Genomic DNA, 26,858 nt, shown 5'->3' with positions numbered 1-26,858 from the left:
GAATCAAGTCTGTTTGTTCTAAGCTGGTGTTATTGAGTGTAATCTGTTTCGGTGTTGTATTTTGATAACTATCTATGTATTAGCTGGGAAATAGTTTTTGTATTGATGAGAGAATATTGTAACTAAATTTAAAAAATCAATCAATACATTTAGTATTTTCTGCATCCATTTACAAATACATGTTCTGTTTCGGGCTGTAAGTGCTTGCTTCTGCGTTACTTCCATATTGGTGATTGAGTTGTGAGGTGTGGTTCTGCCTAGAATTGCTCTGGTTCTGAAGCATTGCTCAGGTACGCATCAGTTTCCCTCGGTCATTTCGGAAATATGCTGGTCATATTGGCTTACATAAACCCATGTTTTCAGAGGAACAAATTCGTTGAACATGTAACCATTACACGAAATTTCTCCTGTGACATAACATGAAATATATAAACAGATTGATTAGTATGCTTGGTTCTTAAATCAAATTTTTTTGTGAAAATGTATAATCTTACCCATCATTTTGTTCCTGATACCAAATTCGTTACTAAACTTTGTGATTCTTTTTTGCCGTTCTGGTTGTTTCTTTGAAAGGAATTGATGCACAAGTAACAAACCTTGAGTGACTGGTTAAGCTTCCCCACAAGAGCCTGTAACATTGTAGTTTTCCCACACCCCTGGGGGACCGAGCAATAGAGTTATCCTGTATGACAGAGAACTTCTATCAGTGTCTTAATGGATCTGGCTTCATACAAAGCATTGCTTCTATTTCAACTAAAATAACTCGTAGATGTATTATCACTGTCAGGAGTTGAAAATTATTAGATTGAAGGTGCGCTTTGCTGGCTTGATAATGCCACTGACATCTGTGAGTATGTTCATCTTGTTTGACTGAGACTTGCAGCTATCGGATCCTGCCCAGCACAAGTCATCTTGTTCAGTCCAGAACCTTAAAACATTCAAGGAAATATTTCAAAAAGCTAGCTTTCGTGTTCACAGAAGAGCAAGAAATATTTGCACAGGTTGAACAAATACAGCTTCTATAAAATTTCTGAATAACTAATGCAATAGAGCTTCACTTGATGCTTTGATGAGGTAAATGTTATCCTGATTATGCACAAATTTCAACGCATCAAAAGCAGAAAAAAAAAAAATAGCACTCACACAGAACGTTCTATGAACTACTTCACATTCTGTTTCTACCGACAAATTCCGATATCTAACTTCCAGTATCGGCAATTTCAGACCAACACCAAAGATACAAGTGTTGCAACTGTTAGTTTGAGTTGCAGTAAACATATATCATGGTTAAAAATGTCAGACGGTCATACAATTACAAAGTTACCTACAAAATTAAAGAGTCATGACATACTTATCAAAAAGGTTTTGTAAAAATCACGAATGCTACATGAGATATGTTATTACGTTTTAGTATAATTTTTTAATACTATGATAATTTTATTGCATTATCTATCTCGTAAATAAAGATTATACCAATCTTCTCATCACAACTCTGTCAACCTAAGAACATTTACTTAAATATATGTTCACATATATGTACTTACAGATAAAGAATATCACTCAAATATTTTAATATTATTATAAATTTATATTGTTACCAAGATTGACTGTAAGTACTAACTATAACATGAATTTTATAAAGTGAGAGAACTCAGGTTGAGTGTGCTGAGATCTTACTTCAAACTGAAGACCAAAAAAACCGCATGAATTCAAGGGTTTGATAGGGCACTTTCACAAAGTCCTATTGAGTTTCTTTCACTTCAAAAGTTTAACATAAATAGTAAAGTTTTGTCTACATTTATATGCCTAATACCCAATTCAATTTTCACTTATTCCTAATACCCAATTTAATTTTCAACCACCCATGTAAAATTTTTGGTCACATATTAGGTCGTCTGTTAATACTACTCAAAATAAACCTTGGTAACTTTTGGTAAAGTCAGTCATTTGACCTTATTTATTATTTCAACTGGAGAGTTACAAATATCTTATTGTTTATTATAAAAATGATCAGCTCCTAAGTATTTTCTTCCATTTGCATTTATGTGTATCATTTTCAGTCTTACATTAAGGAAACAAACCAAAACCTAAAGTTTAGAAGAGGTCAAGTTGTAATTTCTTTTCAGCAATTCTTGATTTATCGATATAATACTAAGTAAAAATTGTTAGAAATTTTTTGATGTTATCTAACATTAATTATGAGTTTGATTTAATAAAACTGAGTAATTAATAACATAAACTCAATATACTTAAAGGTTATGATCTGGATGAATAATATAAGTATGGTGTGGGTTTTAAGATTTATTGTATTTTGATGGAGAGTAAATTAACTTACTATATATTGATTAGGACTCTACTCTAAAACTTAATATAGTTATCTATTCATAGCTGTTATTGAGGGAAATTTTTGGAGTAGAAAACCAAATCACATCGGAAAGTGATCTCGATAGATAGCTTTAGTAGCTTTATGAATTCAGTTTGCATAACAATCTAGGTATTCTTGTAACTTTAAAGTTTAATTCAGTCTTAGATCTTGAAATAATGATTGATTGATTTATTTTATTAAATTTATTCAAAATAAACCTAACAAAAATCCCCTCAATTATCGTACAAAGGTTAATGTTCTCGAAAGGGCTATTTCTTTAACGAGGGTTTCATGTTACTTTTAGAAACATTAAGTCTTAGTTATTCACTAACTTGTGGACAAGATCAACAAATTTCACATTCCCCTTTGGGTCAAAAGTTGTACCTCATCTTGGCAAATTGAATATGCATATCAACGAAAACATTCCATTAAGCCAAAGCTTTAACGCCTTAACGAATAGTACAGATTAGTACATCTTGCCGCAACTTTTACTACTGCCAGTGTCACCAATTTGGCAAATTTCTCATACATTATCATATCACAACACTGGTAACATGATACATTAATCAAAACCAAAGAACAAAAGAAAGGAATTGAATAGGGCACATATGTATGATTTTAAAACATTAGGGATCACTTAGGCTTACAGAAAAGCATCAAGATAACATTCAAATTATTCATCAACTATCCAATAAAGCAGAGCTTGAGTAGTAGGGAGTAGTAGAATCCAACTCAATCTCAAGCTTGAGGTTTTTCCCATTTGAGAGGTTTCACCACCTCCCATGTGAAGTCTGGGTCGTCTCTTCCGAAGTGTCCATATGCTGCAGTCTTCAAGAACCTGCTATTACCTCCTCTCTTGAGATCCAAGTTGATGGTGATCATTCCAGGCCTAAAGTCAAAGTTCTCCTTCACAATGTTCAGGATCTCCTTGTCAGGAATCTTGCCGGTTCCATATGTATCAACAAAAACAGACAAGGGTTCAGGCACACCAATGGCATATGAGACTTGAACAATGCATCTACGAGCTAGACCATTTGCTACAATACTCTTGGCAGCCTGCCTGACAATGTATGCACCACTCCTATCCACCTTGGTAGGGTCTTTTCCGGAGAAGGCACCACCACCATGGGCTCCCCAGCCACCGTAAGTGTCTATGATGATTTTACGTCCGGTGAGACCAGCATCACCGTGAGGGCCACCAATGACAAAACGGCCAGATGGGTTCAGGTGGAAGATGGTCTTCTCGTCTAGGTACTTCTCGGGGATGACAGGCTTGATTACATGTTCCTTAAGATCAGCAGCAATTTCGTCATTTGTGACAGTCTCATCATGTTGGGTGGAGATGAGAACTGTGTGAACGCGGACTGGAACCATGGCGCCATTCTCGTTGTAGTACTCCACTGTGACCTGGGTCTTACCATCAGGCCTTAGCCAAGGGCAGTTACCGTTTTTCCTAACCTCTGTGAGGCGAGCACCGAGCTTGGTTGCGATGACATGGCTTAGAGGCATTAATTCAGGGGTCTCATCAGTGGCATAACCAAACATGTGACCCTGGTCACCAGCACCTATCTCCTCTGGGCGCTTAGTGAAATGACCGTGAACACCCTGGGCAATATCAGGGCTTTGTTGCTCAATGTTAACCAGGACTTTGCAGTGGTCAGCATCAAGACCCACGTCTTCAGAAACAAATCCGATGGAGCGGCATGTATCACGAACAATCTTCTCGTAGTCTATGTTAGCCTTGGTGGTAATCTCCCCGAAGACCATGACCATGTTGGTCTTGGTGCACGTCTCACAGGCAACCTTGCTGTCAGGATCCTGCTCAAGGCAGGCGTCAAGTACCGCATCAGAGATCTGGTCACACAGCTTATCTGGGTGGCCCTCGTTCACAGATTCAGAGGTGAATAGAAAGGTCTCCATCTTATCTAACTGCACAATATAAAAGCATCCAAGGATGAGCTATTGATGGAAATTCCATAGATATTTGAGAAGAATAAAGAATAAAAATAAGCATCTTCTTTACTGATAATTCTTCACACTTAATACAATTTACAAATCCAATTTCAGCACGTCATATGCTTTATCAAAGATCAATATTCCAGTGTAATAAAGAATAGTACCGTATTCTATAACCACTCCCATGAGATAGAGGATCCTCAACGATATCTCCAAGTTTAAACTAAGCAGCATATTGTACAGGCACTATAATTGCGGAATATTTTTATTAGTGTTAGAAGTATCAACCATTGAGCTTAAACAATTGGAGCATACAAATTCTTATCAATAAAACTATGTATACCTATTTTAATTACATAAATATATATACACTTATATGTGATATCATTTTATTAAATAATTTAAAATTTAAAATAAAATAATATTTAATCGTATAATAACTATATATTCAAAATAGGTATGTGTGGTATTGTCCAAACTTATTTACCCTGGCTGCTCAATCAAGATGGACATCTCATTGAGGACTTTCTCTCAGTCGGATCATTTGACCATTCAAAAACTTGGAAGGGATGCTTAGTAAATACAGTTTGACCACAATAACCTCTAGTTGATAAAATGAAAAAGGACCTCGACATGGAAGATCTAACCAAGGACAAACCAAACAGGGAAAGACGACAGCATTTCACTATCCAACAATCAAAACATTAACAGAATTTGCAGATCTTCACTCACAGCTCACACATGTTAAATAAAATATTAAAAAGTTAACATCAGATCTACTACATACAATAACAGTAACAAGTGCAAAAATACGGACTAAAACATGTTAAACTTGAAATCTTTAGATCCTTAAATATCCAAACTGAAACTTTCAAATCACACAAAATAGCATTGGACTTCAGATCTATCAGTACGTAAATCAAAACCAAAAACTCAAACTCTTAGTTGAAGCATAAAACAGTTCTAACAAAGAGAAACCTAATCAAACAAGTTAAAAAAAGAAAAAGAGAGAAAGAGAGAGAAGAGAAATTAACGTAGCATGGGATGATAAGATACCTGAGGCTAGTGTTTCGGTGCAGATCTAGATTGTAAGGTTTATGCAGTCTAGACCAGACCCCGAGTTGAAGCGGCACTCGACGACTTAGGATGCCTCTTCTGTTTGTCAAAATCCTCTATTTATAGATAAATGGAGCTACTGCCCGGTTACCGGACACAACGGTTATGATTCTTGCTGGAATCTAGATCTGCTTCATTACTGAATCGTCTACTCCTAAATTCTAGCCGTTGGATGCAAGATTCATCACAGTTGATATTGGTTGGGGTTGGTGGGCGAGAAAGACATTTCGCTGTTAGTCCATGTATTTTGCTATTATTAAATTCACCGGGAATAGCCGGTTTCTTATTCTCACCAACCCTCCGAACCGAGCTCAAGCTCGATTCGATTTATATATAACTAAGCTCGGTTAGGTTTTCATATAGTTGAGCTCGAGTTTGAGTTCATAAAAACCAAGCTCAAACTCTATTCGATTCATTTTTCATTATTAAAACGATGTCATTTTAATAAATATTACTCAAAACGATCTCATTTTATATTAAAATTTTTAATTGAAAATTTGACAAGTAGCTCGAGCTCAATCAAGCTCGTATAGAGCTAACTCATTTCAGACTTATTTGAACTGAGTTTGATTTTAAACAAACTCGATTTAAATTCAACCCTACTTGCCGGTCCTCAGCTGGAGTTGAGTAATTGGCTTCAACATGGCTTGCTTCCCTGTGTGTCCGGTACCCACACAAGATGGGTAAGGTTACAGGTTACTCGGGGTGGGACCACCGAATTAATGTTTTAAATTTATATGGTAATCTCAATTATTTTGTTGACTTACATGGTATATTAATATTTATAGGCTTAAACATGACGATATAGTGACATTTTCATTAAAAAAAAAATCTTTGTCAACCTAATTTGTTAGATGAAACTGAAGATAAAATAAAATTATATTAGATATTAAAAAAAAATTAGAATAATATTAGGTTTTTAACTATTATATATTAAAAATACGACAAAAAAATTTTCTTGGATTAAACATGTTATTTTATCTGCTGGGTGAAAATCATTTTTACGGAAAACATTTTTCAACCTTTTTTTATAATTAATTATTGTTTATTTTATTTGTGATCAAATAAGACAGAAGGTTTTATTTTTTTGTCCTTTGAAAGGGTGTTTTTGTCAGTGCACAAAAATGCAAAGCCGCCGACAAAACAGTGGCACTGGCGATGGCATATTGAGCTGGAAACCTACAAGTTGAAAGGGATATATCAAGTATATATTTATATTCTTTTGCTTTTTACAGCAAAAAGATGCATGCAGCAGAAAGCATGATATTTACCGAACAAGAATTAAAAATAAAAACTTAAAAAATAAAAAATGAAAGGAAAAATCCGACATCATGATAATCCTTGTATAAATAGCACAGACAAAATTTGAGAAGTCTCGTTTTGGGTAATATTTTTTTTTATTAAAATTAAATGGTTATAATAAATTATTTTAAGAATTATTAAATATAAATTATTATTATGTTTAATAAAAATAAAAAAATATAAATAATTATTATGTTTAATTAGAGATACTAAAATAATATTAATATATTATTTTACTTAAATATTTTTAGATATAATTATTTTAAAATATTTTTTATATTATTTGTTATATTAATTAAAAATAAGATTATTTTTGTCCTATTATCCTAAAAAATTAATAAATAAAAATATAATTATAATAAAATTAATATTACATTAGTAATTTTTCAATACTTAAAATAGAAGTAGTAATCAAATTTTCTCTTATATTAACTGTTATATTACCATTTGTAATAAAAGATCATTATAATTTTTTATTACTTACAGATCAAACAAAATAATATCAACAATAAAAAATATATTACTAAAGTGATATTTAGAAACCCTTTAACCAAACGTCTCCGAAGAGATAAAAAATATTCATTGAGTAATGTTATATATATAAATAACAATATGTCATCATATGATTAGATATTAAAAATTAAAGATAAAAAATAATTAATTATATAATAACACATCATTATTTATATATAAAATTATTCATATAATTTTATTGTTATTTTTTTACCTTCGTATCATCTCTAATTAAATATATTGACGGATGGAGGGGGTGTCAATGAGGGTCATTTGACTCTCCCTGCCTTTTTTAAAATCTCTACAAGTTTATATAAAATTTACATTATACCTTTTGTATATGTTTTAATTGATATGTCTTTATTTCTATTTTGAAAAAAATTAGTGTTTTACTCTCGCTAGTTCCATTTGTGGTTCAAATTTAGTTCGAATAAAAAATGATTTGATTCAACTTAAGTTCAATTTAAATTTATGATTCGAATCAATAACTTGAATTTATAGCTCGGATTTGTGGTTTTAGTTCATGACTCATTTACGAAACAATATCATTTTTCTGTTATTTATGTAAAACAACATTAATTTGTTAATGAGTTTTGAATTCGAACTATAAATCTAAATTATTAATTTGAGTCATGAATTCAAGCTAAACTTTAATCGCAAATTTAAATTACAGATTTCAGCTATAAATTCAAATTTAATTCAAATTGAACATCTTTAACCCGACTTCAATTTAGTTTAAAAAATAAGTCAAATATTCCTATCCAAATTTGATTTAAATTCAAATTAATCTAACTTAAATTGAGTCAATTTATGAGATCAAATTAAGTCAATTTAGTTCAAATCCTAATTGTATTTATTTTGATTTAAAATTTATTTATATTATTTTAATCTTGGCCCTCTTAAATTTTATTTCTACTTCTACCGTTAGTTAAAGATTTGGTATATGTGAAGAGTTTCTGTTGGTGAGGGTTGTTGGGAGAAGTAATATCATCTCGCTTATCAATCTAATGAAAATGACCTGCCTTCTACTCAAACTATGACAATTAATTATAACTATAATTTTTAATTAGAGTAATGTGATATGTATAATTTTTATATATAAATAATATTATAATATTATATAATTAAATAATTAAAAATTAATATCAAATTATATAATAATATATTATTGTTTATATATAAAATTATATATAAAAATTATACACATAAATTTATTATTCTAATAAATATTATTTAAATTGATAATCACTTTATTTATGGGTTGCGTAAAAACTGATCTTGTTTTATTTATTTATTTTTTTTTTAGGAATAAAATTCATAATAGAGATCTTCTAAAGAATACAAATCACAGTATCAATTACAAGTTGTGATCGGCTTGTTTTAAGATTTGCCTTTAAGAATAAGAATTTTTCTTTTTTTTTAAGAAAAAAGAATCTTAATATATAAATAAATTTTTCTGTTGTATGGGTAACGTAAAATTTTATTAAAAATTATGATAATTATCGAGATAAATAAATAAATATTAAAATAATAATTATTATGTTTAGTGAATATTGTAATTTTTTTAATTTTTTAATTTATATTAATTTGGTTTTGCCTGACAATTGAACAAGAAAATCAACCAATAATTTTGACTATTGAATTGATATTAAGTGCAATAAAACTATATTTACACTATTTACGTATATAAAATTGGTATATAAATAATATATTATTATATAATAGAATTATTTTAAATTAAAAATAAAATAATATTTAATTATAAGATAATATAATATATATATATTTATATTATATATTAAAAAAATATACAAATAGTATTGGCCTATTTAGTATATATAAAATAATACTAGGTGAAATCATATGTTGAACAACTTCCGTCTCTGTTACAATGTAAATGTCCAGAATCATAGTAAGACAAGGAACGGATAATGGGTTTGGCCACCAACCAAATAACCACTTGAAAAAGCAAATAAAACCAAAATAATAAGTTAAAGCCGAGACCGAGAGAGCAAGTGAAGCGGGAAATTGAAAATAAAATAAAATAACATGACTTGGCAGCAACTAAAGAAAGAGGGAAGAAATAGGATTGGAGAAAAGTGCTTGGGAGCAGTTGGGATTCATTAGCGGCTAAGCGAGGTGCTCTCCTACGCGCAAGCATTGCAATTCCCAAAAGGTTGGACTTACAGTGGCCACGTGGCGGTCAATTCAAGCTGATAAGATGAGATGGGACGGCCGTCTCAATCAATACTATACTCAATGATTTCCATCTGATCTAACCCTCTCCAGACATAAAATCTTTTTGGATACTCCTTTGATTTTCAAGCGAAGTTTTGATTCGATGAGATGAAAACTGTGGACCCTTGTTTGAAAATGCAAATGCAAATGAGAGGATGATGCGTGCATGGGTGTCTGTGTTATTGGTGTCAGTATTAATGGCTTCTTTATTGATTAGGGCTCATCCTACTTCATTGGCGCTGCTTAAATTATTGTTCTTTCAAAGTATAACAGGGCATGCTGCACGCATAAGTGAATCTGAGCACAAGTGTCTAAATAAACCATTCATTTATGAATGACCAGTCATCAATGCATTCTTCTTTATGAATATTTTCACCTGGTTATGCGGGCACAGTATTATAATTTATCTATTTTTCCGATGAGGATGCACGTTGCCTGCAGCATGCCGCGACAATGCTCAGCTTCCTTTCGGTTATTGGCTCTATTATTATATGGCACAAAAAAAGGAAAAAGAAAATCTTGATTACCTCATACTCCAACATTGGGAACAATAAATTAGTAAAGCTCGACCTTTTGTGTGACCAATTCTGAATTAAATGCCTGCTGTACTTGTAAAGAATTATTTAAGAATAGTCTTATTTTGCCAGAAACTAATGGGTCAACTGTCAAACCACAAACAAGATACCTCGCTGTCTTTATATTCACTGTATGTTCAGCTCATACATAAGAATTTTGTCAAGTCGGTGTTTACTGTTAACTTGGCTCGGCTCATATTGATAAGTTTGCAACTTCACCTGGTTGAGCCATCTACGAAGATTATCTTGGAATCTATATTGTAATCTTGGTATTTTGTTAATGACTTTGAATGTATGACTCAGAGTCAAATTAAACCCAGATAACGGAAAGCTAGGGTACAATTCCAATGGTCAATTCCTTATTGACTAAAAGTGAAAGATATAGTTCATTTAGCTCTGAGAGAAGACACTGTAGAGTAGTGGGTTAGTAATAGGCTAATTTGCTCTTTAGTTATGGGGGTACCCAATAATTCGAAGAAAATCCAGTGTACCCTTAATTGATAGGTTGGGGGATGAGTTAGATTTTGTATCCTTGTTTCTCATGAACCAATCAGGAAACAGGTGAAGAACTTCATGGATCGAATTGTGGACCTCACCACACCCTACATAAGACCAATCTTATAACACCAGTAAGCTCATGCTGTAGCAAAAGCCCCACTCACCGCACCCTACATAAGGCTAATCTTATAACGATGATGGCTATAACATGACCATTAACAGGGAAGACAGTTCCTTTGAATGCAGACAGTTTTCAGCAGCCGTCCAAAGCGCCAACGGTAGAATCGCAATGAGGAAAGACTGCTGCCCCCTCCGGAAGCCCCTGGTATTGTTCTGACTTCTGACCGTGTCAAGTACCTTGAAACATTCTCTGGAAAGACCCCACTTTGCCTGACTGGTGGATCCCCTGGTGACTACGGGTGGGACACAGCCGGGCTATCAGCAGATCCTGAAACCTTAACCAAAACAGAGAACTTGAAGTCATTTATGCCAGTGGGCAATGCTTGGTGTAGCTTAAATTATAGACTTCCCTGAAAATTACATACAGAACCCCCAGCTAGTTGTAACATGAAAGAAAAAAGATGCGAATAAGAGAAGTAAATCAACATAGATTTGCTAGTTAACTCAAAACTCAAAATTTGGCTGATCGGTATTTAGTTCCCCTCGCTTAAAGAGTCACGTAGCTCCAATTTTCACGTGTCAAATTGCCAATTATGACACACTAGTTAAAACTATAAGAGACAATCTGGCTATGCTGAAATAATTGGTTCCCTCATCAACTCGAGTATATGGATTGAAATCACAATCACTAGAAGCCACTTTATTGTCTCACATTCACAGCATGAGAAGCAGAGAACTCAGCTAATTGCATTCCTCTTCCAGCTACAGCAATCTGATATCGGTTTCTGTAGAGGGAAAAAAAAAAAAAGCTCCCATGAAAGATACACAAAGCAAATTGTTTTTGATAATGCACAGCATAATCACCCTTTCACATGGGACTGCTATACATTGAAAGCTGCATGTAAGATGGTTCACTCACCTGCCACAAGCTCGAACATCCAGTGCTTCGGGCTCTGGCACACAAACAATTGAATGGCCATACTCGGTCAGTTTACGGTGCTCCTCCAGGAGCCAGAACATGACTCGCTGATAAAGACCAGTAGAGAACACCCAGGCTCCATCTGTCCAAATTCCTTCATGAAAGAAAACCAAAATTTAATCCACCTAAAATCAATTAGCAATGAAAGAAGCTCACATGTAATACATTGTTCAGAAAATATATACGTCCTTTTTTCAGCAGGGCAGCATCAAGTCTTAAAAAGCATGTCTATCATAAATTTGTACATTTTGTCGCAAATTAATTTATAAACCATCATTCAAAAGCTTTTTGATATTTACAATTAATAGGAATATTCAGAATATTCAAAATATTCATGCCACTCAGTGTCTCTTAACAAAACGTCAGCAACCAAAACAGGGGAGGAAGTCTAAGTATTTAGAGAGAAATTTCTACGATAAAAAAAAATAATAATTGCCAGAAAGGTTCCAAATAATCAAACTGTAAGGAAAGCAATGGACAAACAACAAAAAGATAAAAACTTCATAGTTAGGAAGGATTTATGTGGATTAGTTATTTTACCTTTTATAGCAGAGCCGTGAGCAGAGGAACTCTGTAATGATTAAAAAATCTGATCCTATATTCTGGTTCAGCTTTTGACCATTATAAATTACGTTTACATTTCCAGGTTCAGTGTTCTAACTTTCAACATCTGGTGCAATAATCTTGCAATCCAGACCAGTAGACAGCAGAGACAAATCAAATCTAAGACAATAAATAGCTTGATCATCACCTCCACTTACCACACACAACTGAAAATTACAGTCAGTTCTTCCACAATGAGTGTGAGTTTTCAAACAGTACGGATCACGCGGGATCACGTGGCAGGAGGCTGAGTGTGAATTTATGGGCTATGGGCTGAATTGAGCTGACCCATGGAAATTCACCAATGTTGAACTATACAATCTCATGGGCTCTGTTTAGATATGGCCTGACAAACAAATGGGTTGTGTAGAAAACCACACACAGAGTACATGGCTAGCCGAAAAGAAAAATAGAATGGGCTTATAACATAAGTGGGCTATAACTGAGCCCATAACATGGATGGAACACGTGACGAACATGTTCAAGTCAAAAAATTTTTTATAATTCATTTAAATATTAGAATCCAATTCCATACCGTAACTTGACAACTCAAAATACTGGATCGTGGTGGATTATCCGTCTTGCTATCTTTCTCCTCGCGTACGGTGAAACATGGGAAAGACGAAATCTTTCAAAGATGAATTCACCTTTGGTTTGTTCTCTTCTTTCTTCTAAGGCTTACAAACAATCTTCTTTTGCTGTCTTCTGTATGTCTGTTTTTTTTTTTTTTCTCTTAAAGAAAATTATGCCCTCCATTTCTATATGTACAAATTTCAGAGCAAAGATGCGAAGAATCACGCGATATTATTGCAAAATATCCTGATCGAGTCCCCGTAAGTCACAATGGAAGAGCCACAGCTGTTACTTTTTTCTGATTGCGTGGTGATTAACTTAGAACGAACATTTATAATTTGGTTAAAATGTGTGCTTATATTATCTCAGACAAATGGAAATTCAATCATATATCCCTAGGTTCTTGCAGAAAAAATAAAAAAAGTCATGGCTAGCCATTTGTATCATCTTTATATTTTTTTAATTTTACTTTTTTTTTTTTTTGGTTATGGTTTTATAGGTAATTGCTGAGAGATATTCAAAAACCGACCTGCCTGAAATGGAAAAGAAAAAGTAAGTTTTCAGCTTTACCTTAAGTTTCCAATAGGATTAGTCCAATAGGGCTGTTAAGTCTATAGGTATCTAACGACATTGTAGAATATTTGTGTTCACTGCGTTTCTCTTTTAAGAAATGGAGTTGTTGATTGTGATGGTTTTCTCAGCTCTATCGTTAGCAGCCTGACTAGGAGTAATAGTTGGAATAGATTATATTTTCTGTAAGAGGGGCCTTATGAAGTTTTTATGGTGTGTACTATTTATTTCTGCTTGATTGGCTATTTTAGTGTTGTATAAAAAGTCTTTTGGTAGGATACTACTCTTATCAGGAAATCAAGTGGTTTGGTTTAAATCTGTAAATTTAAAAAAGATCAAGAAAAGAGTTTTCCTTTTTTAAAAGAATAAAATAAACTAGATACTGTGGAAGTGTTAGATATGTACAGTATCATCGGAGTTCTTAACATTATTGTTAAAACATTTGGGAAGCAATGGTTTTAATAATTTTGGTAGCCATGCTTTAATGCTTATATAACAAAGGTAATATTGTGGAGTGGTTTTCTATTAGAAGGATAATTCACAGTTTAATCACTGATCTAGTTCTTGGATCCTTTTTAGTGCATCCTATGGTTAGTGATTGCATTAACTAATCTAATTATGTATATTAGGTGGTGCTACAGTTATCTAATTCTTCCATCTTAAATAGGGGAAAATATTTTATTTTCATTTCTCAAAGAAATGGAATTGTGGCAATTTACTTGTGTAATTGGTAGTGTTTTCCAAATCTATGATAAATCTAGTGCTTCAATAAGTTATAGAAGGGCAATTTCTGGTTGGCAAAACTTCTGAGACCTAAAGTTTTAGTAAATTTCTTATCTGTTAGGACTTGGTTAGCCAAATTTTCACTGAATATTGCAGCTGTGTTCTTTAACGTGGAGAGTTGAAAAGGCTAATACAGTCAGAGACGTTTTTATGGAACTGAAACTTCATTTTCAATATTTTTCTCGACCAACTTAACTTAGTTTCCTATTGTTATTTAATAACAGATTTCTGGTACCCCGAGACATGTCTATTGGTCAATACATTCACATTTTAAGCAGCAGGCTTCATCTGACGCCCGGAAAAGCTCTCTTTGTATTTGTGAAAAATACATTACCTCAAACAGGTGAAGTTGGGATAAAATCTGTGTTGTTTGTCTTTTGGATATTATATTGCATGACCTTTTATCTTAGATAATCTGTTTAAATGTTAATTTACGACTGTAATCTGCAGCTACTCTGGTGGACTCAGTCTATGAATCCTTCAAGGATGAGGATGGATTTCTCTATATGTGCTACAGCAGTGAAAAGACCTTTGGCTATGCTGGAATTTATTCTTGTGAATGTTACTGAACTTCGTAAAGTAATGCTAATCCTGTATTATTCTGTGTGCAATTATGTGTTCTAGTGAATATGCCCTGTGACATCTTCCAGCTGATAGTATGGACCCGTGACATATGTTTCTTTTATCATATATTATCATAACCACCAACCTGGTTAGTCTTTTGCCTCGTCCATAAAGACTTTGAAAGATTAAAAATATTTCAAATTGATTTCATTTCATTTAGCAAAATCCTGAATGAATAAAAAATAATATAATTGCTGCATCACAGGCTACTGTTTGAGCCCCAATCTTCAGGCAGACACCCAGAAACTAGACATGACGAAGACATTCCAAAGTCCAGACTTGAATAAGGGGCAAAATTATTCGCAGTGATAACTTACGGAAAATAAGAAATGAATCACGTTACGAGCAGTCCTGTAATGCTACAACTCAAGATAGATCTACAAAGCACAAACCAAAAATTTCAAACTCTGTATCATATATTCTTGTTTCTATGAAAACTTGCGAAAGAAGATGGCCCATTCGGAATGTTGTTCAAGTGATTCAACTTTGTAAAAAATTCAAAACTTGAATCGGCTAAAGCAAACATGCCAACCCAACTTAATATTTGCATTTGATGCTACATGAATTTGGGATGAAAACAAGCATACTGGTGATATTCCATTCCTTTAAAGATTTCTTGAACCATTGCTCACGAGAAGAGTTTCTGGCCTCCACCCCTCCGCCAAACACCACGTACAGGCATCCCTTCAGCAAAGTTATGGTTGCTATCTAACCTGTTATTCAATGGATTGGGCTCAGGATCGGGATCTGAATTTTTAAGATCCAAAAGTGCTGCCATAGAGCCATCACCAAGTCGCACTCTCTGGAACTTCGAGGTTTTCTTTCTTTGCTTATTCCCACCACCCCCACCACCCAAAATTTGATTTAATCCACGACCAGCAGACAGATCACTCTGATCCCTCTCATTGACAATTGCCTTTGATTTGCCTTTAGAAGCACGGTAGCCATCCTTAGATAGCACCTCCACCTCTTCTTCTGAAGGCTTGTAACCTGATCGCAGTTCTTGAACAGTGCTTATGACACTATTTGCAAAAGTATCCCTTGAATTACTCAATTCAGCAGCAACAGATTTCCCTTTATAACTATCTGCTGATGTATTGTTGGAATTACTCTGTTCACTACCCATAGACTTACCTTTACCTTTTTTATGGCCATTAGTCTCTCTCCACTGTGAACTGCCATGGGTCAAACCATTCTCTTGCCCATCACTAGCTAGCAAACTTGCATTGTAGGTCTCAACTAGCTCTCTCTGCTTCTGAGCATCAGGAAGGAGACTAGCCAACTCAAGAACTAAATGTGACAGGTCATATTCCTGCACATTTTCCAGGTATCTTTTTGTGTCAATCAAACCTTGTCGATATTGTCCAGATATGTCTTTAAAAGAAGAATATTTTTCTTCATCATATTGAAGGGCAGAGCGGATCTTTTCTACCAAAGATTTGTTTGCAGCTTGAACATTCTCCACTTTTGATGGAGGCTGATTACTTATAGGCAATTTTCGAGTTTGCATTGCAGAAACTGGTGGGAAATCAGAAACAGAAGGTTCTAGTGATCCATTACCAGTAAGATTTGGGGCTGAAGCAGAGTGGCTTATCCTACTGTGGTTGCCAGATGTCTGTGAACCAGATGACACAAGTCCATGAACTGAAATTGGTCGAGCCTGAGCCTGAGCCTTCGTTTCAGTAGAAGCTGCATAACTTGATAGTGTAGGCCCACTACCAGAACCCCATGATGTTACAGGAGCAACATTAGCTGCAGGCATAAGTTGGATTGGGTTATTTGATGGCTGCTTTTGCCCACGACTATTTGATGTCAATGCTTGACCTGAGTGGAGAATGGTCACTTTCTTGTTATTTTTGAGTTTGAGATGTGCTGCCATGGTGTTGTTGGGTAAGCCTGTATTTCTTGGCTTTTGTTGACTGCTGCAGGAAGCCATGGGGAGGGGGGGAAAGGAAGATTCTTCCAAGGGTGCTGTCCTTGAGTTTTGCCCCAAGGCTTGAAGGTATCTTGAAGGCTCCGAATCTGTAGTAGCTAACGATTCAAAAGGCTGGATGAGCGGGTCAATACTGTCTGTTTCTCTGAGATCTGAAACTAATTGAACACTGGATGAAGATGGATCATAAGATGAGCCATCAGAACCAAAAGTCTCCAAACTAGACTGAATGGCCAGGGAAAGTTGATCATCAGAAGATTCACGATGAAATGTCCGTCCCCTTCCACGAGGATGATCTTGTTCATTACTCCGACGGTAACGAAAGCTAGTCGGTATCTGATACACAAAAATTAAATTAATAGAAAAAGGGAATTAATGCAACTTATGTCCTAGAAAAAACAAAAGCATGAGATCGAAAGATAATAATGAACCAGACCCTCCACACTAACATAGAAGATCATTCATACCTGAAGAGCTGCATTACGTTTTGCACGTGACATACGCCCACCATGTTCAATAGCATTATGCCTCTGAAAATGAAAGGAGTTCATTGAAGTTATTTAAAGTTGAATGTACTAAAAGACATGGTAATAAGTCTACCCAAACAACAAAACTATCACAGATCATCAGTATATTTATAAGGTCTAAGAATTCACCTTCATTTCTGCTTCAGATTGAAAGACAACAAATTTTTTGGCGAGGCAACCTTCATCCTCACACAAGAAATGATCCCGCCGAAAATGAATCTGCAACAAAAAACAAATTTAGTTTAAAATATCCTCGATTCAGAAACAGTAATGAAGAAGCACATCATCGTTTCCCATCCACCACAAGCGAGAATTTATCATACCTCCAGGTCATCATAATTCTTATAATATTCATACTGCCCAGGATGCTGCCTGCATCACACAAAGAACAGCCAAATATCACTTAAGCTTTTAGATATCTCATAATAAATTATTAACCTCTCATCAAAAGAGCATGCATCCACTACCTTTGGCATATATGACAGGTGTAGTGTTCTGTGGACATATGTGAATACAGCTCATTATCCCCATAGAAGGGGGTTTTGCAAAATTCACATATAGGATGTCCCATGAAGCCTCCTCTCTCACTCTCACTTCCATCCACCTCAGAATCACCTGTGTTTATATGCTGATTCAGTTGTGCTCGAGTATATAGCTTTTGTTCACAAATAAATACCTGTATTATTCAAATAAAATTGTTCAGTTAGTCATTAATTCAACAAAATAAAGACTTGAATACACAACTTCAGGTATTTTCAGGGTGCTTCATAAAAATTTGGTTGAGGAAATGCCAACAGTGTTCAGGTCCAAAATGAAATTCCATGGGGTATGAAAGTTAGAACCCATATTTGGTCAAACCTTGGAAAATCACTTGCTTTGGTCTTATTATTATTCAAAGTTACCTTCCTAAGAAATTTGTGGCTTTAACCTTGAAAAAAACTTACATTAAGACCGTAAAAAAACCAAGAAAAAAGAAAGAGGGAAGCTTTACAGTTTACTAGATATAAAATGACAATGATCAGTTGTTAAGGGCTATTAAGAAAAACCCCAAATAAATTATTGGGATCGAAGTAGATACTAGCAAATGTGTGACCTGAATTCTGTTGGCCAAATATTTCTAAGAGAAAAGTATATAAAAAATTGTCAAATATAAGAATCTAACCTTTCGTCCTTCCAAACACAAACTACACATAACCAATTTATGTTTATGAAACAAATGACCCTTAAGCTGTTCAATGTTCCGAAACTTCACCCGCCGCTTTGCCCCATCATTTGCTTGTTCCTCCATCTTATCACAAACATTGCATGAAAGCCGGCACATAGCCTTGATCATTTTGTAGTGATCCACATCATCAAAAAATGCTTGTGTGTCCTCATGGTACCAGTATGGTCCTACTCGGCCCTCCCTTAATTCAGAGGGCAGGACTGAAAAGTCACTTATCATCCTCGTATAATCACCCAGGGCCTGATGTAAAGCAATCAGCAAAGAAGTTAATAATATGACTGATAATAAGATAGCATCCATTCAATTGCAGCAACAAAGTTAAACCAGGAACAGCCATCTGAATTTAGCTCTAGTTTATACTCTTAGCAACAGTCATAAAGATGTCAGATCTCTTTGAAATAATCATCCAACTAAGAGCCAAAGTGCACTAAGAACTAGTCTCAGTATCCTTTTCAAACTGCTAATCAGTCAATCAGTGCGTTTCAATTAACTGACAGAAGAACTTAATTATTCTAGGAGACTTTTTCATGCATATATTTTACTATATCAAAATCATAATATATTGCTATGATTCACACAATATAGCATAACAATTCCCAAACTCAACGCAAAAACGCATTATTCAGACTTAAATCAGTGTGTCAAGAAAATACTGCTGAATAAGTAACCTATATGATCCTTGACTAAGAACCAAATAGCATCATTAAAATTGTTAAATAAATAACGTCCTAATAGCACTTACTTTGATGCAATAGAAAAGATTAAGATCTGAAACAACATGAATAAATCTGTAAAATTGACCTCGAAAGCTAACATAGCATAGTACGTCAAAGGCAAGGCAAGGCAAACAGATTGCCACCACTTTCAATCAAAAAACCAATCTTTAAACGTAAATTGAGATATAGAAAATCTGACTGAAATAACAATCAATGAAAAACCTAAGTGACCTTGGTGACAAAAACAACGTTGCACTCTGTTTTGCAGATGCAGCAACGGCGGTCATTACAAATAAAACGGAGCCTAGCTACGCAGGTCGAACACACATCCTGATGACCGCACGATCCATACGCCACCCATTCCAAAGTATCGGCACACACCGCACAACTATCGTCCATCTCTCTAAAACCCTAATTTCACCGGTAAAACACAAGCAAGTGATCGAGATAAATATCAACAGCAACGTAATCCGAAATTTATGCTATGCAGATTCAGCGATTTGTTGATAATTTCGAAGGAGATTGATGTCAGACAGGACGTCCTTTCTTTCGCGCTAGAAATAAGAATGCTCTGCCAGACCGCCCCAGCTCCACAATAATTTCTCCCAAATAGACTTTTTCGTTTTCTGAACACTTTGTGATCATAAATATATATAATAAAATATTATTGAGTCGGTCAAACTGAGTCCTGCCCTTCGTGGGATATTTTTGAAGTAAAAACAAACCTGATCATTCACAGAGTTTGTTGAAATTTAATATATCTAGGTATGAAATTTTATTTTTAATAAAATTATGTATATTTATTTTAGATATATATATATTATTTTTTAATTAAATAATAAAATAATATTCTATTATATATATATATATATATATATATATATTTATTTATTTATTTAAAATAACATTCATTTTACTCGTGGATAATGATACCAGATTAAAATGACAAGCCCAAGATTGTGAGAGAGACCTAGACTCACAACCCATTACACATTTGTAGGAGAAATGATAAGAGAGGGTGATATCGTTAGACTACTAAAAAAGTTGAATTTCATAATAAAGTTCAATACCAAACTATGAAAAACATTCATACTCTTATTATATAACATAACATCATGGTCTTACAATTTAATTGAAATCACTGCATTATTCATTCAATATCACAAGAGATCCAAAGTGGCTCATCAAATTGGCCCGTTAGTCTGTCCCCAACCCCAACAGACAATGACAATCTCCCCAAATCCACCTCACTCCCAGAGTGCCAAGCTGGCGTTCCATTTTCATACCCATTCCATGTCAGCCTTCTTAACCCACTCCCATCCAACCTCATTACATACAGATCTCCATACGGCTGAAAATGATTGGGCCACGACACTGGCTCAGCTGTTATACCACCCAAGTTAGCAGTAAACAACAACCATTCTCCATCTCCACTAAAGCACACGTGATTAATCCTCTCCCTGTCTGTGTCTGATCGTGCCACGTTAATTCTCTTGAGATCAGAGCCGTCAGGTTTGATGACATATATACTAAACGCATTGACTTTATCTGGATCATGTCTGTTGGAAGAAAAAGCTATGAGGTCACCATTAGGTGACCAACTTGGCATTGTGTCTATCCAAGGCCCCTCTGTTAACTGACGGATACCGCCATTACACTCTCCGTTAACAGCGTCTAGTATGTATAAGTTCTTGTGACCGGACCGGCCAGAGCGAAACACGAGGAACTTGCCATCTGGCGAGCACGAAGGAAAGGCGTTATTACCGGTTTCTTCTTTTGTGAGTATGTTTACATCACAAGGGATTTCTTCGTGATCATTGATTAGGTTTGACGGACTGAATGAGATACGAGCAATCTGAACCGTCGTCTTCACGGACTCAAAGATTGGACCCAGTGAAGTGTATATGACGTGTTTTTCCGTGGGACTCCACGAGTTGTAGAAAGCTATACGGTCTTTTATGAGAGTCCATCGCTTAGAACCGTCGGATTTTATGATCTTCACACCTCCACTATGCGGTTCAAAATCGGGATTCACTGCGATCAAATCACCGTTTGGAGAGAAAGAAGGAAATGACCCATTGACTCTAAGCATTTTGAGTTCCTTGATTGGAGATATTACCGGATCGAGATGTGGAGCAATTAATTCACGTTGAGCTGACTCACCTCGGAACCGGTGGTAACCCAGAAATTTAGAATCAATGGAGACAAACGGATTATAGTGGTGGTAATTCGGGTTGAGTGACTCAGTCACAGAGTAAAACACATTGGACTCTAGATCAAAAATCTCAATGTGCCTGTAATTCTTGTTTTTCCTCCGAGTTGCAACAGCGAGTCGTTTACCATCGTGAAAAGTCCCCGGGGTAAAGCAGTGGACCCCAGGTGGAGTCACACGAACAGGAGCTTTTGGGAAACAAGAAAATTCATGATTTTCAGAGAAGTCGACCCGGAAAATGCTCCACCACCCATCATCACTTTGGCGATGAAAATAGATGGTGGAGTCACCAGACCAGGTGGGCCACCCGCCTCGTTCACAGACAATTGCGCGCTTATTCGGATCGGATTCTTGAAAGACAACTATATCCGTATAAAGCTCGTGAAACTCACCTGCCCAAGGACGAGACCCATATGAGGCAACTGCTATAAATTTGCCAGTATGAGAAACACTAGGACTGTAATCGACTTCTCCATGTGGGGTCAATCTGGTGAATTTGCTTCCCTTAAGATCAGATGAGTAAAGTGCGGACCAGCTCTTGAAGGGTTGACCGGGTTGTTCATGAGCTGAAATGAAGTAGAGCTTGTCGTTTTTTATGATGGGCCGGTCGTGGAAGAAGCTTCTAGGTATGGATGGTAGCTGCTCCGTTTCGGTTGAGGCAGGTCCAGACAAGTAAATACGGGGCGCACCGGAACGCTCGGAGATAAAGACGACGGTTTGATCTTTGTTGTTTGCAAATTGGGCATTGAAATTGATGGAAGAAGAATCGGTGAGGCGGTGTTCAACGGTGTGTTGAGAATTAAATGGTAATTTGATGGAGAAGACATCAAAACCATACAAAGGTCTACCTACGGTGGTGAAGAGAATGGTTCCTTTTGGATCCATTGGAAGTAGTGACGTGGGAGTGTTTAAGATTGTAGTGGTGGTGCTTGTGGTTGAGCCTTGCAAGAAGCGGCAACAATGAAAGGCAATACAGAAGAGCGAGGATATCTGTTTGGTTCTAGTGTTGCTTAGGAACTGACGTAGCATATTTCTTTTTGGCTGTGGACCTGATGGTCCCCAGGGGTTAGCCTGCCATGTTTTACCTGCACTCAACACATAAAGTTTTTCATTAAGCAAACAGCGTATGGGGATGTAGCTCAAATGGTAGAGCGCTCGCTTTGCATGCGAGAGGCACGGGGTTCGATCCCCCGCATCTCCATTTTTAACCTTTTATACACAAAATGTTGCACATTTGCTTTTGTGATTGAAAAACTTTGCGAGTCATTTAGACTTTCGGAAAAAGGTAATTCATTTATAAGTGGGTACCGATTACAGGCCCACCTAAGATAGATATAGATGCTTATCCCAAAATAAATTATTGAAAAGGAGAGGACAATATCCCAATTTTATGATAAGGATTTAATAAATTAAATATATATTATGGTCCAAAACAATTATTTTATTGAGTAATTTGAACCCACCCATTTCTAAGAAAATTCGTCATTCAATTAAAGATCCTAATCAGTGGCAGCTTGCTGTACAAGTTATGACAATATATCCCAATTTTGTAATAAGGAATTAATAAATTAAATATATATTTTATGGTCCAAAACAGTTATTATATTGAGTAAATTGAACCCATCCGTTTGCAAGAAGATTCATCATTCAATTGAGGATCCCTAATTAGTGGCTGCTTGCTGCACAAGATATAATATTGGTGATAACGCTCCATAAGTCTTCACATAGGAAGTCGGATTCTGTTTGAATTCTTTATCCAACGACTTTTCTACTACTCTGTAACACTTATCGTACGAATGATTTTCCTTTTTCCTTTTTTTTTTTTGTTTTTTTAAATTCCAGCTTCCAGCCAATTTTGCTGATGAAGAAGGTTATTTCATTTACAAAAGTACAAGAAAGTCAGTAATCCATCTCCAATATCAACATTCACTAAAGAAACAAAGTAGGCGCATGATTTGTGGAGCTTTTACGTCTTTGTCCCTAGACTGTCATTGATCCGAATAAATTCGTCTTGCCCTCTTGCTAAAGTCATGTAGCAGAAGAGAAAACCTAACCCTGCCGCCACAACAACAAAACTTAACAATACTCTTGTCATGGAAGGGACGTCATTACTCAAACCAAATGCAAATCCGTTGTTCTTGTCTATGACAAGACAAAATTTTAATGGCAAGCTTTGGTGCGCAAGATCTACTATTTTTTCCCCGAATAACAAATTCGTTGGCCTTAACGCGAAAAGATTTTCGAAAATTAGTTTACTTTCAAAAGGCAAAATATATATTGCCATTGCCCTGCCGTCAGACTTTGGACCGCATTTGATGAACTCAAGTTCAAAAGAGATTAATCATCAAAATGATGTGCTAAAAACCATCTCCAAGTGGTTCAGAATTGGTGCGGTAGTGATTTTGCAATCTTTATTATTAATGATACTTTTATACGGTCGTGATTTGGCACTCGCTCGTTCGGGCGGTGTGATGGGCGGACATTCGTTTTCATCGAACTCGTTCGGATCGTCGGCGTCAAGAAGTTCAAGCTGTGGTTCTTCATCTTCAAGAAGTGGTTCATCATCATCAAGAAGATCAAGAAGTGGTTCATCATCAAGAAACGTTTCATCATCATCATCATCATCAAGAATTTCAATCGGCGGTCCATCACCATCATACAGAAGTTCAAGCAGTGGTTCATCATCATCACCATCAGCAACAGTGCCATATCAATATTCAACTCAGCAAACGGAAAATTCTGCTATCCTATGGACATTGCTGTTCATAGCCATAATTATGTTTGTTCCTTCAATGGCAAGGGACGCTCACAGTAGACTTCCTACTCGACTAACAGTTACCAAACTAGAGGTACTGATAAAATCATATTTTATACTTTGGGAAGTTATATTTTGATTCTAACTTCGTTTTTCTTTTAAATTAGGTGGGGTATTCAGTCACCGGACCAAGCCTTCAACACGGTCTTAATCGGATTGCAGCAACTGCAGACGCATCTGATTCCCGTGGATGGATTTATATACTGAATCATTTTATAGTTTTTAATCTGTAAGTGTGTTACAAGATAATCATATAATGCACATCAACATTCAAAGTCCTTACAAAATTATATTTTTTCAAAACGAAACTTAACTCATTTAGGGAGCAAGCATGCTTTACTAATCATTCATTTTGTTTTGATTACTAAAAATTGTCAACTTTTTGGTGGAATTTTATTTACTTTTCGATTATAGGAACCGCAGAAACTTTACTTCGGCATTCTCAGGATTGGGTATCCTTTTATTCATTTATAAGTGTGGATATGTTCTCCAAGATATTTGCCATTTTTTCACTTGAATTTGTAGTCTGAGATAATTTTCTTGATCAAGTAATTGGGGTACATTGACATTCAGGATAATAATTTTATGGGCAAATGTTTATACATACAAAATTACATGCATCATATGTAATATTTGTAATATTGTTTACAGGTGGATGTGAAAAAGAACTTAGTAGATACAGAAAAGTGCTTCAGGGAACTTTCTATTGAAGAACGAGCAAATTTTGATGAAGAGACTCTGGTTAATCTAAACAAAATGAAAAAGAACACCATAACTACTGAAGTAGTCGATCAATCCAAATTTACGTATATGGTGCTAAGTGAAATTAAATTTGGAATAGTTCTTTATCTTAGCAAATCTGACATTGCTGTCCTCAAAAAAATAGATTGGTTAATCAACTTCAGCAATTTTCGTTTACTATTTTTTATAATTTCTTGACTTTCAGGTGACAATCTTAGTGGCCGCCGAGGAAACTATTTCTTTACCCACAATAAACCATCGTGAAGACCTGAAGAAGGCATTGGATAAGCTGCGATACATTCATACTTCTAACGAATTACGAGTATATTTTCTTCTAAAGGTCATTTTTCTCAATCTTTATGTTGGATTTTTTCATTAAAAGATTTATCACTCGTATGTTGTTGATCAATGCTTTTGCGGGGAGTAAATGTAATGTGGACTCCTCAAGAAGGCAATGAAGACATGCTAGTTGAAGAACTCCATTCAGAATTTCCACATCTAAAGCCTTTCTTGAGCAGAGTCATATATTGGGGAACAACCCAATTCTATTTGCCCTATTCATTCTTTTTAGGCTTCTTATTACTTGGAAAAATTGAAAAGAGCAGATTTGTCATTTGCGGACCCAATATATGTCTTGGTATGAAGATTTTGATTAATTAATAACTATTTACTATAAATTATAAAAATTAGTCTAAGAACTATTAATTAAGGGAGATAAATCAGAGGCTGAAGAATTTTTAAAGCCCTGCGTCCATAAACAAACCCTAACTTGTAATGGAAGCTACAGTACTATTCAAACGAAAACCATTGCTATTGCCAACCAGAAGTCGAAAGATTCCTGGCAATCTATGCTGTATCAAATCTGCTAGATTTGGCGTGTGTTCCGAATTTGCCAGCATTGAAGTCCCCAAAAAATTAAAGAATTCGACTTCAACATATAGTTCCAAATTTGCATCATCAGTGACAACTGAGTTATTTTCGTCATCACACTAGGACAACAGAAATCTTGGTTTATTCCAACTTCATCTTCAATGGAGCGATATGGATCGTTTTCTAATCAGCATTCGTACGAGGTTTGCAAAGAAAATGATGAGAATGCTACTGAAGCTATATGTCCTATGCCCTGTCATTCAAAGGGGCGGTCGTCTACAGAGAGCGGAGTAAGCCCTTGTCATTGAAAGGACGTTATTGCACAAACCAAGTGCCAATCCGTTGTTTTTGTCTATTACAAGACAAAATTTTCATGGCAAGCTTTGGTGCACAAGATCCACTATTTTCCCTCCGAATTACAAATTCGTTGGCCTTAACGCGAAAAGATTTTCGAAAATTAGTTCACTTTCAAAAAGCAAAATATATAATGCCATTGCCCTGCTTTCGGACTTTGGACCGCGTTTGATGAACTCAAGGTCAAAAGAGATTAATCCTCAAGATGATGTGCTAAAAACTATCTTCAAGTGGTTCAGAATTGGTGTGGTGGTCATTGTGCAATCTTCATTATTGATGATACTTTTATACGGTCGTGATTCGGCAATCACTCGTTCGGGCGGGGTGTGATGGGCAGACATTCGTTTTCATCATCTTCATCGAACTCGTTCGGATCGCCGCCGTCTACTGGTTCATCATCAAGAAGATCAAGAAGTGTTTCATCATCATCAAGAAGATCAAGAAGTGTTTCATCATCACCAAGAAGTTCAAGAAGTGGTTCATCATCATCAAGAAAGCCAAGAAACGTTTCATCTTCATCATCAAGAATTTCAAGCACAGGTCCATCACCATCATACAGAAGTTCAAGCAGTGGTTCATCATCATCACAGAAACGTATATCCTTGTCTAACCAACCATCATTTTCATCACCACCCAAATCTTGTGATAGT

At 35.4% G+C, this 26,858-nt stretch overlaps 5 protein-coding genes and 1 non-coding gene across 8 annotated transcripts; 3 read left to right on the top strand and 3 right to left on the bottom strand.

Annotated features, from left to right (window-relative positions):
• Positions 1-2,770: 2,770 nt before the first annotated feature.
• Positions 2,771-5,529, bottom strand: LOC123216897 (S-adenosylmethionine synthase 1). 2 transcript variants are annotated; one of them, XM_044637552.1, is made up of 3 exons: positions 5,378-5,438; positions 4,486-4,567; positions 2,771-4,294 (listed from the first exon to the last, which is right to left on the bottom strand). In XM_044637552.1, exon 3 carries the CDS (start codon positions 4,283-4,285, stop codon positions 3,104-3,106), a length of 1,182 nt encoding a protein of 393 aa, XP_044493487.1. In that variant the 5' UTR covers positions 4,286-4,294; positions 4,486-4,567; positions 5,378-5,438; the 3' UTR covers positions 2,771-3,103. The 2 variants fall into 2 exon arrangements, with proteins under 2 accessions (XP_044493487.1, XP_044493486.1); XM_044637551.1 differs by lacking the exon at positions 4,486-4,567 and having other exon boundaries at positions 5,378-5,529.
• A 7,256-nt stretch (positions 5,530-12,785) lies between these two features.
• On the top strand, positions 12,786-14,899 carry LOC123216506 (autophagy-related protein 8i-like). 2 transcript variants are annotated; one of them, XM_044636929.1, is made up of 5 exons: positions 12,786-12,917; positions 13,043-13,098; positions 13,338-13,390; positions 14,416-14,534; positions 14,642-14,899. In XM_044636929.1, the coding sequence occupies exons 1-5, from the start codon at positions 12,878-12,880 to the stop codon at positions 14,758-14,760; spliced, it is 387 nt and encodes a 128-aa protein (XP_044492864.1). In that variant the 5' UTR covers positions 12,786-12,877; the 3' UTR covers positions 14,761-14,899. The 2 variants fall into 2 exon arrangements, with proteins under 2 accessions (XP_044492864.1, XP_044492865.1); XM_044636930.1 differs by lacking the exon at positions 12,786-12,917 and having other exon boundaries at positions 13,037-13,147.
• Positions 14,900-15,213: 314 nt separating this feature from the next.
• Positions 15,214-19,853, bottom strand: LOC123216505 (E3 ubiquitin-protein ligase ZNF598-like). Its single transcript, XM_044636928.1, has 7 exons — positions 19,448-19,853; positions 18,438-18,740; positions 17,743-17,951; positions 17,599-17,647; positions 17,405-17,494; positions 17,216-17,278; positions 15,214-17,084 (listed from the first exon to the last, which is right to left on the bottom strand). Exons 1-7 carry the CDS (start codon positions 19,613-19,615, stop codon positions 15,444-15,446), a joined length of 2,523 nt encoding a protein of 840 aa, XP_044492863.1. The 5' UTR covers positions 19,616-19,853; the 3' UTR covers positions 15,214-15,443.
• Positions 19,854-20,291: 438 nt separating this feature from the next.
• LOC123215407 lies at positions 20,292-22,451 on the bottom strand. The gene has a single exon (XM_044635479.1). The coding sequence runs from the start codon at positions 22,311-22,313 to the stop codon at positions 20,367-20,369; it is 1,947 nt and encodes a 648-aa protein (XP_044491414.1). The 5' UTR covers positions 22,314-22,451; the 3' UTR covers positions 20,292-20,366.
• A 105-nt stretch (positions 22,452-22,556) lies between these two features.
• Positions 22,557-22,629, top strand: TRNAA-UGC. Its single transcript has one exon. It is a non-coding gene; the product is annotated as a tRNA-Ala (tRNA).
• Positions 22,630-23,481: 852 nt separating this feature from the next.
• Positions 23,482-25,053, top strand: LOC123215409. Its single transcript, XM_044635480.1, has 3 exons — positions 23,482-24,277; positions 24,351-24,472; positions 24,658-25,053. Exons 1-3 carry the CDS (start codon positions 23,522-23,524, stop codon positions 24,758-24,760), a joined length of 981 nt encoding a protein of 326 aa, XP_044491415.1. The 5' UTR covers positions 23,482-23,521; the 3' UTR covers positions 24,761-25,053.
• The last annotated feature ends 1,805 nt before the right edge of the window (positions 25,054-26,858 follow it).

Source organism: Mangifera indica, chromosome 5, assembly GCF_011075055.1.
Source record: "Mangifera indica cultivar Alphonso chromosome 5, CATAS_Mindica_2.1, whole genome shotgun sequence".
Classification (NCBI taxonomy): domain Eukaryota; kingdom Viridiplantae; phylum Streptophyta; class Magnoliopsida; order Sapindales; family Anacardiaceae; genus Mangifera; species Mangifera indica.
The sequence above is the reverse complement of the archived record's forward strand: the minus strand, read 5'-3'. Positions and strand labels throughout refer to the sequence as shown.

Coding starts and splice junctions, on each gene's coding strand:
- LOC123216897 (XM_044637551.1), bottom strand. CDS start 4,285: ATGGAGACCTTTCTATTCACCTCTGAATCTGTGAACGAGGGCCACCCA.
- LOC123215407 (XM_044635479.1), bottom strand. CDS start 22,313: ATGGATCCAAAAGGAACCATTCTCTTCACCACCGTAGGTAGACCTTTG.
- LOC123215409 (XM_044635480.1), top strand. CDS start 23,522: ATGGAAGGGACGTCATTACTCAAACCAAATGCAAATCCGTTGTTCTTG. Junction 24,278..24,350: donor TAACAGTTACCAAACTAGAG/GTACTGATAAAA, acceptor CTTTTAAATTAG/GTGGGGTATTCAGTCACCGG. Junction 24,473..24,657: donor CATTTTATAGTTTTTAATCT/GTAAGTGTGTTA, acceptor TTTCGATTATAG/GAACCGCAGAAACTTTACTT.
- LOC123216506 (XM_044636929.1), top strand. CDS start 12,878: ATGGGAAAGACGAAATCTTTCAAAGATGAATTCACCTTTG. Junction 13,099..13,337: donor AATATCCTGATCGAGTCCCC/GTAAGTCACAAT, acceptor ATGGTTTTATAG/GTAATTGCTGAGAGATATTC. Junction 13,391..14,415: donor CCTGAAATGGAAAAGAAAAA/GTAAGTTTTCAG, acceptor ATTTAATAACAG/ATTTCTGGTACCCCGAGACA.
- LOC123216505 (XM_044636928.1), bottom strand. CDS start 19,615: ATGGACGATAGTTGTGCGGTGTGTGCCGATACTTTGGAATGGGTGGCG. Junction 17,648..17,742: donor ACCTGTCATATATGCCAAAG/GTAGTGGATGCA, acceptor TGTGTGATGCAG/GCAGCATCCTGGGCAGTATG. Junction 17,085..17,215: donor AACGTAATGCAGCTCTTCAG/GTATGAATGATC, acceptor TTTGTGTATCAG/ATACCGACTAGCTTTCGTTA.